The sequence below is a fragment of the Mastigoproctus giganteus genome, chromosome 14 (assembly GCF_048544385.1).
Source record: "Mastigoproctus giganteus isolate SK-2022 chromosome 14, ASM4854438v1, whole genome shotgun sequence".
Lineage (NCBI taxonomy): Eukaryota > Metazoa > Arthropoda > Arachnida > Uropygi > Thelyphonidae > Mastigoproctus > Mastigoproctus giganteus.
The window spans coordinates 38,306,672-38,323,400 of record NC_143588.1 but is presented as its reverse complement, the minus strand read 5'-3'; the positions used below and the strand labels follow the sequence as shown (position 1 = coordinate 38,323,400).

General features: G+C 36.1%; 1 protein-coding gene across 9 annotated transcripts in view; it reads right to left on the bottom strand.

Annotated features, from left to right (window-relative positions):
* LOC150075069 (paired amphipathic helix protein Sin3a-like) overlaps window positions 1–16,729 on the bottom strand; it is a 718,000-nt gene that overhangs the window by 20,895 nt on the left and 680,376 nt on the right. For all 9 annotated transcript variants that reach the window (XM_090389145.1, XM_090389146.1, XM_090389142.1 and 6 more), the window contains one exon: window positions 5,330–5,690. In XM_090389145.1, the coding sequence (XP_090245271.1) occupies window positions 5,330–5,690 (361 nt within the window). The remainder of the gene's footprint in view (window positions 1–5,329; window positions 5,691–16,729) is intronic.

Here is a 16,729-nt window from a genome sequence, read left to right as displayed (position 1 = left end):
GCAAACCCGTTCCTATAGTAGGACCTTGAGCTGAATTTGTATGTTACCTCAGCATGAACTTAACTATATACAGTTATAACCATAAAAAAAATGATACACTATAATTTGCAGGCCAGTGGGTACAAGTTTTCTAAGCCGTAAGACACCAAGAAAGCAAAGTGTATCCTATACATAATTAATATACATGGTTCTAAATCCGTAATAATGGTAATTATATTAAATTAAAGCAATCGGTTCAAAAAACAAATTTTTGAAATTAATTATGTTTATGGCTTTCCTGAAGTAGTATTTCAGGTAAGCGATAGGGAAATTATTATTAATCAACTTACTGTACAATGCTATTATGTTTACTGAACAGGTTTTATTGTTATTGCAAATAGAAGCAATCCTCAGACATTGGGATAAAATGATATTAGCATGTACTGATTTTGATATATTAGATCTCCAGTTTGTAAGGCCGACTACATTAAAATTATATGCGTCTCCTTTATTTTATACGTTTACATCTATATTATTATGAAATATTTCTATATGAAGATCCATGTAATTTGCTATAGTATCAGAACTATTAGTTCTTTCCAATACAAGTTCTTCTGGATATAATTTACTGTAATCCTGAACGAAATGTGGACAATTTAACACACAATTGCTTAAAAAAAATTGCACTTACGTATCTGAATATAAGTAGGTTATCTTGTAATGCTCTTTCTGCATGATATAGATAGAGGTTTGCAATTATGCAAGATGCTGGACTTTCCATAGGGGTGCCATTCATTTGTAAGTATAACGAAGTTCCGTCATATACGTAATTACTGAAGATACATAAATTTATTAAAGTATCCCAGTAAGTTAAATCAATCTTTATAGTATTTTTATGTTCCAAATATAGTTTCTGGAGAACAATTTTTAAATTGTCAAGATTGATACTAGTGAATAAACTGTAAAGTCAAATGTTTGTATTTGCTGAATATTGTTATTTTTAATTGCATTTATAATCGGTAAGTTGTTATTAGCATTAGCATTAGTAGAGGCATTTGATGCAAGAAAGCAAGCTTATGCAGCATCAGCCAAAAAAAAAAAAAAAAAAAAACCCACTTCCACTTCACCCCTCTGTTCATTCAAAATACCTGTCCAGCTGAGCCTTAAACTTATTTAGGCTATCAACCTCCATGACAAGGGATGGAAGTGTGTTCCACCAACCAACCACCCGCTGGCTAAAGGCAAATTTCCGCACGTCTATCCTACATCTGTCTTTCCTCAATTTGAATTTATGCCCTCTCAGGTGATTATTCTGAGCTAGACGAAGAATCCCATCAGCATTGAGCATGCTCAAACCATTCAAGGCTTTATACACCTCTATCAGATCACCTCGCTGGTGCCTAGTCTCCAGACACTGTAATTTGCAAAACTTAAGCCTTTCTTCGTAAGAGCACCCCTTTGTTCCATTCACTAATCTTGTTGCCCTTCTCTGTACTCGTTCCAGCAGCTCTACATCCTTCTTGAAATGAGGCCTCCAGACCTGTATACAGTACTCTAGGTGTGGCCTGACCATTGCCTTATACAAGGGAATAATCACCTCCTTATCCCTGCTGGAAAAATTCCTGTATATCATTGACAATACACCATGAGCTACTCTTGCAGCCCGTCTGCACTGCTCAGAGAACTTCATATCTGCCTGCACAACCACCCCCAAGTCCCTTTCATTCTCTACCACTGTCAGTGTAGTACCACAGATTTGATACGTTGCTCTGGGGCTGCTGTTTCCCATGTGTAGTACTTTACATTTGTCAATGTTAAACTTCATTTGCCACCTCTCAGCCCATCTGCTCAATCTTTTCAGATCCTGTTGCAGCAGCATAGTGTCAGTAGTGTCCTTGACAACCCTGCCAACCTTTGTATAGTCTGCAAACTTGGACATTAAGCTTGATATACCATCATCAATATCACTTATAAATACAGAAAACAATAATGGACCCAACACTGAGCCCTGAGGGACTCCACTAATAACATTAGTCCGCGATGAGCAGTGTCCATTGATTACCACTCTCTGTCTTCTCCCCCTCAACCACCCCTTTATCCATAGCAGCAATTTGCCTCCAATGTCACACTGCTCCAATTTGTGTAGCAGTCTTCCATGTGCAACAGTATCAAAAGCCTTTCTAAGATCCAAGTATATAATATCAAAGCTATTCCCTGCATCCAGTTCTTTTGTGACTGCATCATAGTATCCAATCAAATTGGTCAGGCAAGACTTCCCCTTAACAAAACCATGCTGTGTTCGAGCTATAACTGAAGTCTTGTCTAGATGATCCTGCAGTGCTTCTTTAACCAGTGCCTCCATTAATTTTCCCGGAACAGAAGTTAAACTCACAGGTCTATAATTACTTGTGTCAGCCTTTGATCCTCCTTTGTGAATTGGGGTCACATTTGCACATTTCCAGTCTATGGGTACCTCCCCTGAGTCCAAGGAAGCTCTCATAATTATGGCTAAGGGTTTGCTTACTTTCTTTGCTGCCTCCTTTAATATAACTGGATAGATCCCATCCACCCCGGGTGCCTTTCTTGTGTTTATCTTCAACAATTTCTCCTCCACTTTACTCCCAGTTATTTCAAGATTCTGTAGCTTACTGTTAGAGTTGAATACCCCTCTAGCATTCCCCTCGCTGAATAACTCCTCATGTGTGAATGTCGATGCAAAATATTCATTTAGTTTGTCAGCTACCTGAGTAGGATCATCAACAGTTGACCCATCAATATCAAGTGGACCAATCTGATTCATCCCCTTCCTTCTAGAGTTTACATAAGTAAAGAACTCTTTGCTGTTTTTCTTTGCATCCCTTGCCAAGGATTTCTCGTAATCTGCCTTCGCCTGCCTAACCTCCTTTGTAACTTGGTTGCATATCAACTTGTATCTATCATAGGCTTCTGTGTCATGTGCTAATTTGTAAGTATCCCATGCATTTTTCTTCTCTGCCATATGCCTCATTAGTTCATCTGACATCCATTTTGGCCTAAACCCTGAACAATATTTCTTAGTTGGTATGTAAAGCCTAGTAGCTTCCAAGATAAGTTCTTTGAATGCTTCCCATTTTGAATTTGCTGTTGGTAACATCATCAGTTGGTCCCACTGTATAGAATTTAAATACTGTCTCGGTCCATCGTAGTCGCCTTTACGGAAGCAATAACCCTTCCCTTTACCCCTAATGGTAGTTACCTCTTTGAGTAAATTCCACTTCAGCACACTGTGATCACTGTGTTTATAATAGTTTTATTTACACTATTTAATATAATTTTAAGTAACTTTTCTAATGTTTTTCCTGGAATTTTTGCATAACTATCTTTACATGATGTTATGAATCTAAATGCAATAGGTGATTTATGAAATTTAGGTATACCATATATAAACGGATATTTTAGGTTATTATATTTTAACTTTAATTTTTTATGTAATGCAATTAGTTTTTTGATTATTACATTAGGGGAAGATGCTATGCATTTATATGTGCTACTAGACTGCAGTTCATTTTTAATAATTTCTATATAATAAGACTTACATATAATTGCATAATTGCAAGCAGCTTTATCATCCGGAGTAATTACAAAATGTTTGTGTATTTCTTTAAGCTGCCTATTTATTAATTCCAAATTATGTTCCAAATATATATAAATATTTGGAACATAAAAATACTATAAAGATTGATTTAACTTACTAGGATACTTTAATAAATTTATGTATCTTCAGTAATTACGTATATGACGGAACTTCGTTATACTTACAAATGAATGGCACCCCTATGGGAAGTCCAGCATCTTGCATAATTGCAAACCTCTATCTATATCATGCAGAAAGAGCATTACAAGATAACCTACTTATATTCAGATACGTAAGTGCAATTTTTTTTAAGCAATTGTGTGTTAAATTTTCCACATTTCGTTCAGGATTACAGTAAATTATATCCAGAAGAACTTGTATTGGAAAGAACTAATAGTTCTGATACTATAGCAAATTACCTTGATCTTCATATAGAAATATTTCATAATAATATAGATGTAAACGTATAAAATAAAAGAGACGCATTTAATTTTAATGTAGTCGGCCTTACAAACTGGAGATCTAATATATCAAAATCAGTACATGCTAATATCATTTTATCCCAATGTCTGAGGATTGCTTCTATTTGCAATAACAATAAAACCTGTTCAGTAAACATAATAGCATTGTACAGTAAGTTGATTAGTATTAATTTCCCTATCGCTTACCTGAAATACTACTTCAGGAAAGCCATAAACATAATTAATTTCAAAAATTTGTTTTTTGAACCGATCGCTTTAATTTAATATAATTACCATTATTACGGATTTAGAACCATGTATATTAATACACTTTGCTTTCTTGGTGTCTTACGGCGTAGAAAACTTGTACCCACCGCCCTGCAAATTATAGTTTATCATTTTTTTTTTTTTTTTTTTTTATGGTTATAACTGTATATAGTTAAGTTTACTCTGAGGTAACATGAAAATTCAGCTCAAGGTCCTACTATAGGAACGGGTTTGCGATCCCGGGCATATCTGAGCTACAACTTATATCTTGTATTGTCTTTAAGCTGTCCTACATTCTTTGTTCTTATTTCTCTGAAATTATTAGGGTAATCCGAGGATATAGGAGAAACTATTTCTTATCTATACTACTATTTTTTCACATTTATGGAGTTCAGGTTCTATTATTCCTAGTCTATTAGTTTTTCTTCTTACTATCTGCATGTTTTTCTCTTTGCGTTAACTTAAATTTAATTAATTAATCATTTTTTATTTATTTATTTTGATTTATATTTTTCGATATCCATCACATAGGGGGCACCACATATTAACTCACTAGGGGGATAGTTATTTTGAAGTATGGTAGTTATGCATTATATACTATATATCTAATCTTATTTTAATTTTTAATTATTAAATTATGTTCTCTGTCGGGTCAACGATGATCAATATATGCTTACATTTACAATTTCTTATTTGGTTTAGATTCAAACATTTTTACTTAGTTTAGATTCAAATTACTTTATATTTTAGCATATGGTGATCATTAGAGAAACAGAGAACTTCTTGTCGTTTTTTGCCTCCAGTCTGGGTGGTTGGCCCCAGTTGAAGTCATCTGGATTGTGCGTAAACAGCGATAATTTTTTTTTTGCGTTTTCTTAATTTCCTGCTTGGTATTATTTGATTGATTTGCCTTTTATATTATTATCTTTAATATTAATTTTACACATTATATATATATATATACAGAGGAAAATTCAGCTTCCAAATACGCAATGGGTAAATCACTCACCTGCCGGGCTCTTTTCAAAGCCATTCGTCTATACATATAACCATCACCATGTACAAAGAAAACCATTTTATATGAATTGACATTAAATTTACATCCAAAATCTTCATCAGGCTTTTTCTGCATTCGTATCTCAAGTAAGTGGTCTTTTTTATTAAGATCTTCAAGAGAGTTCTTTGCAGAATCTCCACTCTTTTCTCTATTTCGGCTAAAAGAAAATTCTGCTTTTTCATTTTCTCCAGAACCAGCTTCCCTATTAGTAAGTGAACTTTCATAATTTACACTTTTATCACCATCACCAAGTTTTGTATCCGTGGTGTCGTAACTGTGCCTTGTTGCTCGTTGCCGCCAGATTCGAACATTTCTATGGAACAGAAAAAACAAATTATGTTGGAACTTTTAAGGAAATAAAAATATTAGTATTACATAAGAAATATTGAAAATCATAAACAAAAGGGGTTACAATTTTTAATACAAATATTCAAATAGCAAGAACAAAACAACATTCTTTTTCCTGATCTATTAAATATAGATTATTATTCAGGTACAACTAGGACATCAAAACTGTAAAATTTATTTATACACTAAATTTGAATAATTATGGCATAGACAAAAAAAGTCTATGAAGTCTATTCATCACTTATTGATACCCCCTTTTTCACAAGATTAATATGATGCAACAGCTACTATGACTTCACCCCTGTAGTTTCTGGCAAGGATGGAGGTTGATGACATGGCTGGAGAACATCTTGTTGAACAATGAGGCACATTTCCAATTAAGTAGAAGTTTAATATCTTGTAACAGTTGGGTGTGGAAACATCATCTCCAGATGTTGTCAATGAAATACTTACGCATTACTCATGTGTAGTTTGGTGTGGCTTTACACCACACCAAGCTACATGTGGTATGGTTTTTTATATTTTTAACTGGATCATTTTACTTTGAGGAGGTCCAAAACCTAGTCCAGAGATATGTACAATGAGAGCCAAGTGTTCTTACTGCGACCTTCTCCACCATCATGTGATGCTTACTTTTGGGAGACAGGATGTTTGCAAACAATTGATTTCTGAAGAATGAGGCACATTTACACATTTGTAGCCAGTAACCAGCTTCTTCACAACATATATCTGATGATCACTAATTTCCATCCCATTAGGAACACTTGGTCACATCAATCTTTGTGACTTTTGGTTATGGGGATATCTCAAGGAGGAAAGTATATCAAAGAGATATCCAATTTCTGTCTGGTTTGATGGGAAGCATCACAAGGCACCCAATATCCTTCCTGATAAGGTAGAACATGCACTGAAGAAAATGAAGAATCAGAAAGTCCGAGGTGAAGATGAAGTTACTGTAGAGTTGTTAAAATTGGGAGGAAGAGACATGACACAGAAACTGACAAGACTCTTCACAAAACACATTAGAAAAGTGTGATGCCTAAGGAGTGGAATAATGCAAACATAATTTTTCTGCATGAGAAAGGAGATAAATCAGAAATTGGAAATTGCCGACCAATTAGCTTGTTGTCCCACACCTACAAGTTGTTCACAAGGGTCATTACTAACAGATTAGAAAGAATACTTGATGAGAATCGAATGAAAGGGCAAACCGGCTTTAGGACAGGATTCTCAACTATGGATAGCCTTCACGTAATATTGCAGCTAATGGAGAAAGCAAATGAATATAAAACACCATTATGCCTGGGATTTATGGATCATGAAAAGACAAGGCCTAGACATCCCATACATTATGATTTTGAAGAAAATATATGAGAATGCTACTTCCTTTATTAGACAAGACAGCAGCAAATTTAAAATTGAGAAAGGAGTTCACAAGGAAACACAATATCTCCAAAGTTGTTTACTGCTGCCCATGAAGAAGTTTTCAGAAGACTGGACTGGTTGCAGAAAGGAGTCAATGTGAATGGAGAGTACCTAAACCATTTACGATTTACAGTTGACATTGTGATCATAAGCCACAATCCCAAAGAATTAGAGGAAAATCTTAATCAGTTATACAGAGTTAGTAAGGATTTTGAACTAAAGATGAATATGACTAAAACAAACGTAATGATGAATGAACACATATGCCAGAGAAAGGGATATAATCATTGAAGGAGCATTAATTGAAAAGATATATTCATATACTTATGAAAAAGTAGATTTCATATACTTAGCTGGTAATGATAAACAGCTGGTAGTCAAGAGAAGAATAATTTCGGATGGATAGCATTCAAGAAATATAGTCACATACTGAGGAGCAATATTCCAATTTGTCTAAAACATAAAACAATGGACCAATGTACACTGCCCACCATGACTCATGGAAATGAAACTTGGGCACTCACCAAAAGAATGGAAAGAATTATATTAGGAATCAGACTGTTAGACAAGAAGAGAAACACATGGATTATGCCACAAACACAAATAAAGGACATTCTTAATAAACTAAAGAACTGATATGGACTTCGGCAGGACACACAACTTAAAGACATGATGACAGATGGACTAAGAAAATAACACAAAGGTACCCAAAGAGGAGCTAAAAGAAAACCTGGAAGACAACAACAGATGGACAGATGAAATTCACAAGTTTGTGGGCAGTAAATTCCTAGTTCCTTTCACAAATTGAAGTGGTCTCAAATTTAATCTCAACAATGTCCATTTCCACTTGCAGTCTGCCAAATCCCATGTACCTTTTCTGACAGAATCTCAGTTATCCGTTGATTCAACTACTGCTCATCTCAGTTACCCAAATTATTCGCTGTATGATTCCTTTTGCCTCAAAGGTGGTACTTGTGCATATGTCCATTCCGATATTCCCTATCAGAGACTTGGTAATTTGGAATCTCCTCTTTTCGATCTTCTCTGGCTTAAAATCTCTCTACCTCATTGTGTCAAATTCATCTGTTGTCTCTACCACTCACCCAACTCCACTAATCACTTGGAGCTCTTCGACTTCTTTTTGCAACTGACTTTCTCCAGTCCAACTTTCCTAACAGTGAGGAAATTTTCCTTGGTGATTCACAACTCTAGCTGGCTTCCGTTTTCTATTCACACCGACCAAGCTGATCGAGATGCTGAGGCTTTTGCAATTACTAATGACCTTGCACAGATTGTTCACTTACCTACAAGAATACCGGACAAACCTAACCATACAGCCAACATGCTTGATCTTTTTTTTCACAAACGACCCTTCTAAGTGCACGGTCGAAGTGAGTGGTCCTTTAGGCACCTCAGATCACAACTTGGTGATTGTCTCTTCTCCAATGGAGCCTTTATCTCATGGCCATTCCCAACCTCGCGTTTGGCATTACAAGAATGCAAAATGGGACCTGAGAGATTTCTTTTCTTCTTTTCCTTGGTCGGACTTCTCTTTCAAAATGCCCCATGGGCTATTCTGGGGTGCTTAGCAAAGCGAGTTATCCGAGAGATATAAAATTTGATTGCGAGTTAAAATTTTGCTTTCTTGTTTTGTTATAATTAATTGGTGCCAGAACCAGTTTAGCTAGCCCTACTTCCTCATAGTCTGGGGTGGGCAGTCAAGGAGATTTCCTCGGGTGGCTAGATGGGCTATACTGTTTGATTCTGGGTTAGAGAGAAAATTGTTAAGAGTTTCCGTGCCCTCGAGTTTTGCTCCTGGGACCACAACTCGTTAAAATTGGGTCGTGGACGGTTTTTATTGACTGCCGATAGATTTCAGAGTCTTTTAGTATTTCATTCAGAAAAGCTGTGAGCCAGGACTCTTGAGCCTTGTATATAGTGTAAATAGTTGTTGCTTATCTAAATTGAGATTTAACTTTTAATTGTACATAATTTGGTTTTATTGTATACATGGCGAGTGCTCTTGAATCAGATGAGCCGCCTTAAGTGAAGAATTGGTTGCTGCAATATCAGAGGTGTTGCAGCAACGGGAGAAATCTTGTCGCAAGTTCAAGAGTTAACAGAGATGGAAGTGTTTTCTGGGCGGACCCTGACAAGGACTTCTCCTAGTCTTAGGTCCTTTTCTCTCTCTCTCTCTCTAGTCTTCAGCGTAATTCACAAGGTCCAAGTGATACAAAGAAGAGAAAAACCAGAGCAGGCAATAGTGCTGAGAAGAAAGATCAAGATAGTGCAAAGAAAACAGGTTCTTATAAGAGAAGGAAAACTGATGCAAGTAACGAAAGATCTAATTATGAAGGGTTTGAGCACGTCAAAGAAATTAGAGGCAGGTTGAGAGCTTATTTATATGATGTCCACAGTAAAGTTCCAACTGCTGGTATGAGAACAATTTTAGATCTATGGGATGTTCTTGAAACAAAAGCTATGGATGTCCACATGGAAAACTTGTTATTAAAAGAAAAATTAGAAAGCAAGAAAAAGGAAAAGAAAAGTTATGCTAATGCAGTTCAAGAACCACTGAAGAAAACCAAGAAGCCACCAAAAGTTGTGCTGATTAAAGCTGCTAGTGAGAGATTCAAGACAAGTGAGGACGTTAAACAAGAAGTCTTGAAAGAATTAAGACCTGCTCTGAAAGAAGTAAAAGTTAAGAATATAAGAACAATCGGGAACTGCAGAATTTTGCTCGAGGCAGAGGGGGGGGGGAGGATAATATTAAGAAAATTAGAGGGTGTCAATGGATTCAGGAAATTGGTTTGAAGCATGCAATTCCAAGGATTGTTCACTCTAGAATAGTATTGTTTGACATTGAGAAGGATATGCAGGAAAAGCTTTTAGAACAGATTTGGATAAAGAATTGTAAAGACTGTGGGGTGACCAGGAATGAGTTATATGAAAATGTTGTTGTTCCGATGAATAATACTAAAAATGGAAATGTGTCTAATTGTATTTTGGAAGTCAGATCGAGGCTTTGGAATATAGTTCAGAAAGAGAGGATATATGCCAACTGGATGGCATATAAATATAAAGAAATATTGTCTGTGGCTCAGTGCCACAAATACCTAGGATTTGGTCATGTATCTAAATACTGTAGAAGAGATGTTGTATGTGGACATTGTGCCCAGATGGGGCATGCATATAAGGACTGCAGTAAAAAGGCTGAGAGACTGATCTGCTGTAATTGTAATAGAAGCAGGAAGTATGATCACACTGCTATTGATAAGGATTGTCCTGAGTACAAGAGAGCTTTGGAACTATATAAAAATAAAATAAGCTATGGCTGAGAATCTAAGTATATTACAGCTGAATGCACAAAGAGCAAAAGCTGTGGCTGCACAGGTACATTTGGAAATGGAAAAGAAAAGCATTCATGTAAGTCTATTGCAGGAACCATATGAAGTAAGGGGCAATGTACATGGTTATCCAAGAAATTATAGAGTTCTGTCAGATGGTGATAGTCTGAAAGTTGTGATAGTGGTGAGGCTGCATGATTTGATGATTACCAAGATTTCTAGTCTATCCAATGAAAACATAATTTGTGCTGAAGTTATTGGCACTATTGGTAGAATATATCTTGCTTCTCTCTACTGTCGGCACTCTGACAGTATAATTCCATATATTAATTACTTGAAGAAAGTACGAGATGTACTTCAAGGTTGTCATATATTAATTGCGATGGACACCATTTCCAAATCCGTTCTATGGGGCAGTGAGCAGTCTGATAATAGAGGCAAGATCCTTGAGGACTTCTTGTCTGTCTCAGGAATGGTTGTTGTTAACATACCATGCCATTGTCCAACATATAGCTCAGTACATGGGCAGTCCTATATTGATGTTACAGTGTGTACCGTGTCTATGTGGGATAAGATACATGACTGGAAGGTTGTGAATCAACTATCCATAAGTGATCATAATGGTACAGGCATACCTCGGTTAACGCTACCTCTGATAACGAAGCTTCGATATAACGAAGTCGGCAATTTCAAGCCCCATTTAACATAAAAAATATATATTCCAGTTTAATCACCTGAAATCTAAACAAACTGAAGAAATTACGGAAACCTTTGGGGCTTCTCGTGGTTGGTTCGAGAAATGTAAAAAACGGGCCAGGATTCATAGTGTAAAATTAACAGGAGAAGCTGCAAATAAGTTTTCAAAAAAACTAAAGGAAATAATTGAACGTGAAAATTTTCCAAATTTGGTGTTCAGTGTTGACGAAAGCGGTTTGTTCTGGAAACGGCTACCAACAAAAAGCTTCATATCTATTGAAGAAAAATCAGCTGCTGGGTTCAAAGCAGCCAAAGACCGTTTAACGTTACTCTTTGGATCAAATGCCTCTGGCGATTATAAATTAAAATTGTTATTAGTATACCATTCAGAAAATCCGAGGGCATTAAAAGGTAACATAAAAATGAATTCACCCGTAATATGGAAAGCAAATAGAAAAGCGTGGGTTACCAAGGAGTTATTTACTGATTGGTTTGTTAACCACTTTTGTCCTGAAGTAAAACGGTATTGTCAAAAAAACAACTTTGAAGAAAAAGCTCTTTTGTTGTTAGACAATGCTCCGGGACATCCTACTGATCTTAACACGTTGCATTCCTGTCAAAGTTGTGTTTCTTCCAGCAAACACAACTTCCCTGATTCAACCATTGGATCAGGGAGGAAAAGCATCATTTAAAGCTTATTATCTGCGTCGAACATTAAGCAGTTTAACTGAACTAGAGGATAAAGAGGAAATGACAGTTAAAACTTTTTGGAAAAACTTCACCATTAAAAATGCAATTGAAAACATTGATAGTTCTTGGAAAGAAGTCACTAAGAAATGCTTAAATGGAGTTTGGCGCAAAATATGGCCAGAAGTTGTACTAGAAGAAGAAAATAACATCCAAGAAATTGGAAATGAAGTTATCCAGATGGCTCAATCAATAGGTTTCGAAAATGTCAATGAAGAGGATGTTAGAAATTTATTGAATGCAGAAGGTAATGGTTTTTCAGTGGAAGATTTAGAAAACCTTGTTAGTAATGAAGACGAAGTTAAAGAAGTTCCTGCCGAAAAAGTGTTAACAACCAAAGATTTAAAAAGGTGCTTAAATGACATTGAAAACGTTAAATTTTTTAGTGAAAATGATCCTGATTTAGGAAGAAGTATTATTGTTAAGCGATCAGTGTTAAATGCAATAACTCCGTATAGGCAATTGTTAAATGAAAGAGAAAAAGAGCATAAACAATCAACTTTAGACTCATATTTTAAAATGTGATTTCACTTTGTATATAAGTTGACTGTTTATTTAATAAAACTTTTCTTTGTCCGAAAAAAAAAAAGCTTTTCATTTTCTTTACGTAAGAACGTATCCCTATTCTGGCCATAGTATTTTTACCTCTGAAAACGAAGTTTCGCTTAACGAAGTAATTTCGTGGAACGCATCCTATTCGTTATTCGAGGTATGCCTGTATTTTGTTTGAGCTGAGCTGCATTGAGAGAATAAGAGAAGTAAAAGAGGCAGATAGATTCTCTGTTGGGATTGCTAACTGGGAATGCTTTGATCTGACTTTCAATTCAATAGTGAATGAAATTAATTGGGATTCACTTAGTGTTGAAGATTATGTAAATAATTTCCGCTGTCTATAGGGAATTATAGTATGAGAAAGAAAAAGACGAGAACAAGACTTGCAGCGAATGAAAGTAGATTTAAGAACAATAAGGAAGAGATTTCAGCAATATAGAAGGGTTGGAGATAAATAAATGATAGAATTGTATAAACCTATATATAAGAACTTGTGTTGAGTGAAAGAATATTGAAAGAACTGGATTTACGGAAATAAGGCAAAATGTAACTCGAGGTTGTCCTCAGGGCTCGGTGATTGGCCCCCATGCCTGGGCGATTGTGATGGATGATTTTTTGAATAGAAATAACGTTGCTGTGAACATAGTGGCATATGATGATGACTTGTTAATACTGGTGTATGATAATGCAAGATCTCAACTAGAGATGCGTGCATTGCAAGTTATGGAAGAATTGATAGAATGGTTCAATCTATATAAGTTACAGATCTCAAGGACAAAGATTGTACAAAGACTGATCTCAAGGACAAAGATTAGGGCCGATTAAGTATGAATAGACATCCAGTTGCGAGGTCGTTTGATATGTCTATACCAGGGGTCCCCAACCTACGGCCCGAAAGACTATTTCATCCGCCACATGAAATTTATTCTACAGAAATCTTTTTTGGTTGCTATATATCGTATATAAGGATATTTTTAATCAATATATATAATGTAAATGCGTCCAAATAAGAGCCACAGAAAAGGTTCAACAGGCAAAGGCAGGTTATGAGAAATCGCTAGCAAACAGAGAAAGGGGGGGGGGGGAGATAAGGAATTCTTCACATATATAAATGCCAAGAAGAAAAGGACAAACCAGATCGGACCTTTAGGTAAGGGAAAGGGGATAGTATTAAATACACCAGCTGCCATTGCAGATGAACTCAACAGTTATTTTGCATCGATATTTACAAATGAAAAACCTTTTGTGGCAATGGGAAATTGTGGGAGCGAAGTTGAAAAATATGTAATTAATGATATTGAAATTTCGCAAGATTATTTAATGAAAAAACTTTCGAGCCTACAGACCAGTAAGGCTCCTGGAGTTGATGGAATATACCCTATAATCTTAAGGGAGGTGGCAAGCGAGTGCATTGAACCATTGAGGCTAATTATGTGAGCATCACTAGACTATGGGGAGATTCCCTTGGATTGGAAAAGTGCCAATGTATCTCCCATACATAAGGGTGGCTCTAAGAGTGAAGTGGGAAATTATCGACCTGTCAGTCTGACTTCAGTGGTAGGGAAAATCATGGAAGCAATGATCAAGGGTGGAATTCATGATCATTTGGATCGAATTGAAATTCTCAAGGATACTCAGCATGGTTTTGTAAAGGGAAAACCATGTTTAACAAATCTGGTTTGCTATTTTGAAAGGGTCACTCGTGAGCTGGATTTAGGAAATAATTTGGACATTGTTTATTTAGATTTCAGCAAAACTTTTGACTCAATCCCACATGAGCGGTTGCTTTATAAGCTGGAACAGGTTGGAATCACTGGGAAAATCCTAAGATAGATAGCAGGATGGCTTCAGGGCAGGAGGCAGAGGGTTGTGATAAATGGCTATTCTTCAGATTGGGTTGATGTAAGAAGTGGGGTTCCCCAAGGATCAGTATTAGGACCACTGTTGTTTTTAATTTTCATTAACGACATAGATGAAGGTATAGAGGGCATGATGTCTAAATTTGCAGATGATGTTAAAATTGGTAGTGTAGTAAATGATCACTGTCAAGCTGAACCTCTTCAGAGAGAACTAGATAGACTTCAGGAATGGTCAGAAAAATAGCAGCTATGCTTTAATCCACAAAGTGTAAGGTATGACAACCGGGAAACAGTAATCCCAAAAATAACTTATTCACTTGGTGGAGTTCAACTAAACCCAGTACTGGAGAAAAGGGACTTGGGTGTTACGATACAGTCAGACATGAAATTCTCTGAGCATTGTAAACAGGTTGCAAGGAAGGCCCATGGTGTCCTATTGATGATCTATCGAACTTTTGCAAGTAGAGATAGGAACGTGATAATCCCATTATATAAGGCTTTTGTTAGACCACACTTGGAATACTGTGTTCAAGTATGAAGACCGCACATAAGGAAAGACATCCAGCTTCTTGAAAGGGTACAGATACGAGTAACTGGCCTGGTGAGATTGGCAACAGGGCATCCTTATGAAAAAAGACTTCGAATATGTGGGTTGCAGAGTTTGGAAACTAGACACCTTAGAGGAGATTTGATTGAGGTGTTTAAGGCTGTTGTTTGGTTTTTTTTTTTTTTTTTTAAGGAGCATTAGCAACTAAGGCCATATTGCTCCGGGGATATGCAATGGTCATTCTCTGACCTTTCCGCATCCTCCGTATTTGGTGGTCACAGGCTCGAACCCCGGTCTAATCAAGAAGGGTGTGCTACGCACTGCTGCTCCTGCCCACCTGGCTACGGAGGTGGCATGTGTGTGTGTGTGTGTGTGTGTGTGTGTGTGTGTGTGTGTGTTTAAGGCTCTGAGAGGCATCAGTAAAATGAATGAGGACAAAATTTTCAAGATTATTATAAACCAGGGGACATAAATTCAAGTTACGGGGGGAAATGTTTAGATTGGACTGCAGGAAGTTTTATTTTAGCCAGCGAGTTATAAATTACTGGAATAAGTTGCCTACATGGGTGGTAGAGGCTGACAGTTTGGGGAAATTGAAAGGTCATCCGGATAGTACCTTCGGGTGAGGGAAGCGCATAGGATGATAGGTTTAATTTCCTTTTCTTTTATTAATTATTATTATTTATTTATTTATTATTATTAATTTTTTTATCATTGTTTTATTGGGTTTTTTTTTTTTTTTAACTGGTGCAGCATAAGCCATAGGCTTTCTTGCACCATGCGGCCATTACTAATACTAATTCTAAAATATAATTTTGTAACATTGTGCAACTCTTGGCAGTAGTGTTTCTTGCGATGTCGGAATTCCCAACAGTGCGAGTGCCCAAGGCTATAAGTTTATAGCCTTGAGTATTCATGGCGAACACAAGTCGTCAAAAAGTGAAATAGTAAAGTTAAAATAAGCGACTGTTAAAACAATTGCTAAACACTAATCTAAATATCAATCAAGTAAGTATTAGTGAAAGAATTGTATGCAATGCGTTCTTTGCAGTTTGCAATGTAAAGACGAGTATGTGTATTAATCTTTCTCTCCTGGTTAGCTATTCTCATCCAGACCGTAGTCGTCAGCGCGCTGCACCGATTATCATGCGCAACAATTTATTAGTGCTATTTGTATAAATGCATATTATTTTTAATTTTATTTAACTTTGAATTTTTAATTTTAATTTTAGCGAATCAAGATGTCAAGGAAAATAAAAATTGATTCCGAATATCATGTCTTCAATGAACTTTGGTCGATTAATTATTTTTTTATAAGGTACAATAACCGATGTACCTGCCTTATATGTAAGGAAGCAGTTTCTGTGTGAAAGAATATAATTTGAAATGGCATTATACGACAAAACATGCTTCAACTTACGATAAACTTCAAGGAGAGATACGAAACAAGAAATTACAAGAGCCGAGCTTTGATTTCAAGAGGCAACAACAACAGATGATATGTTTCACTAATCAAAATTTAAATTTAATTAGAGCTAGTTTGCGAGCATCTCATATCATTGCTGAAGAAGGGAGGGCTTTTACTGATGGCGAGTTTGTGAAAAGAGTGTGCCTATCACTTGTAGAAGAAATATGCCCTGGTCAAGTTAAGCACTTCGCTGCTATAAGTTTATCAGCGTCAACTTTAGCAAGAAGAATCGAAGACTTGTCTGCTAATGTTAAAGATCAGCTGAAACAAAAAGTTACAGATTTTATATATTTTTCGATTGAAATTGATGAAAGTGAAGATATTACCAACACAGCACATTACTCATTTACACACGCGGTATAA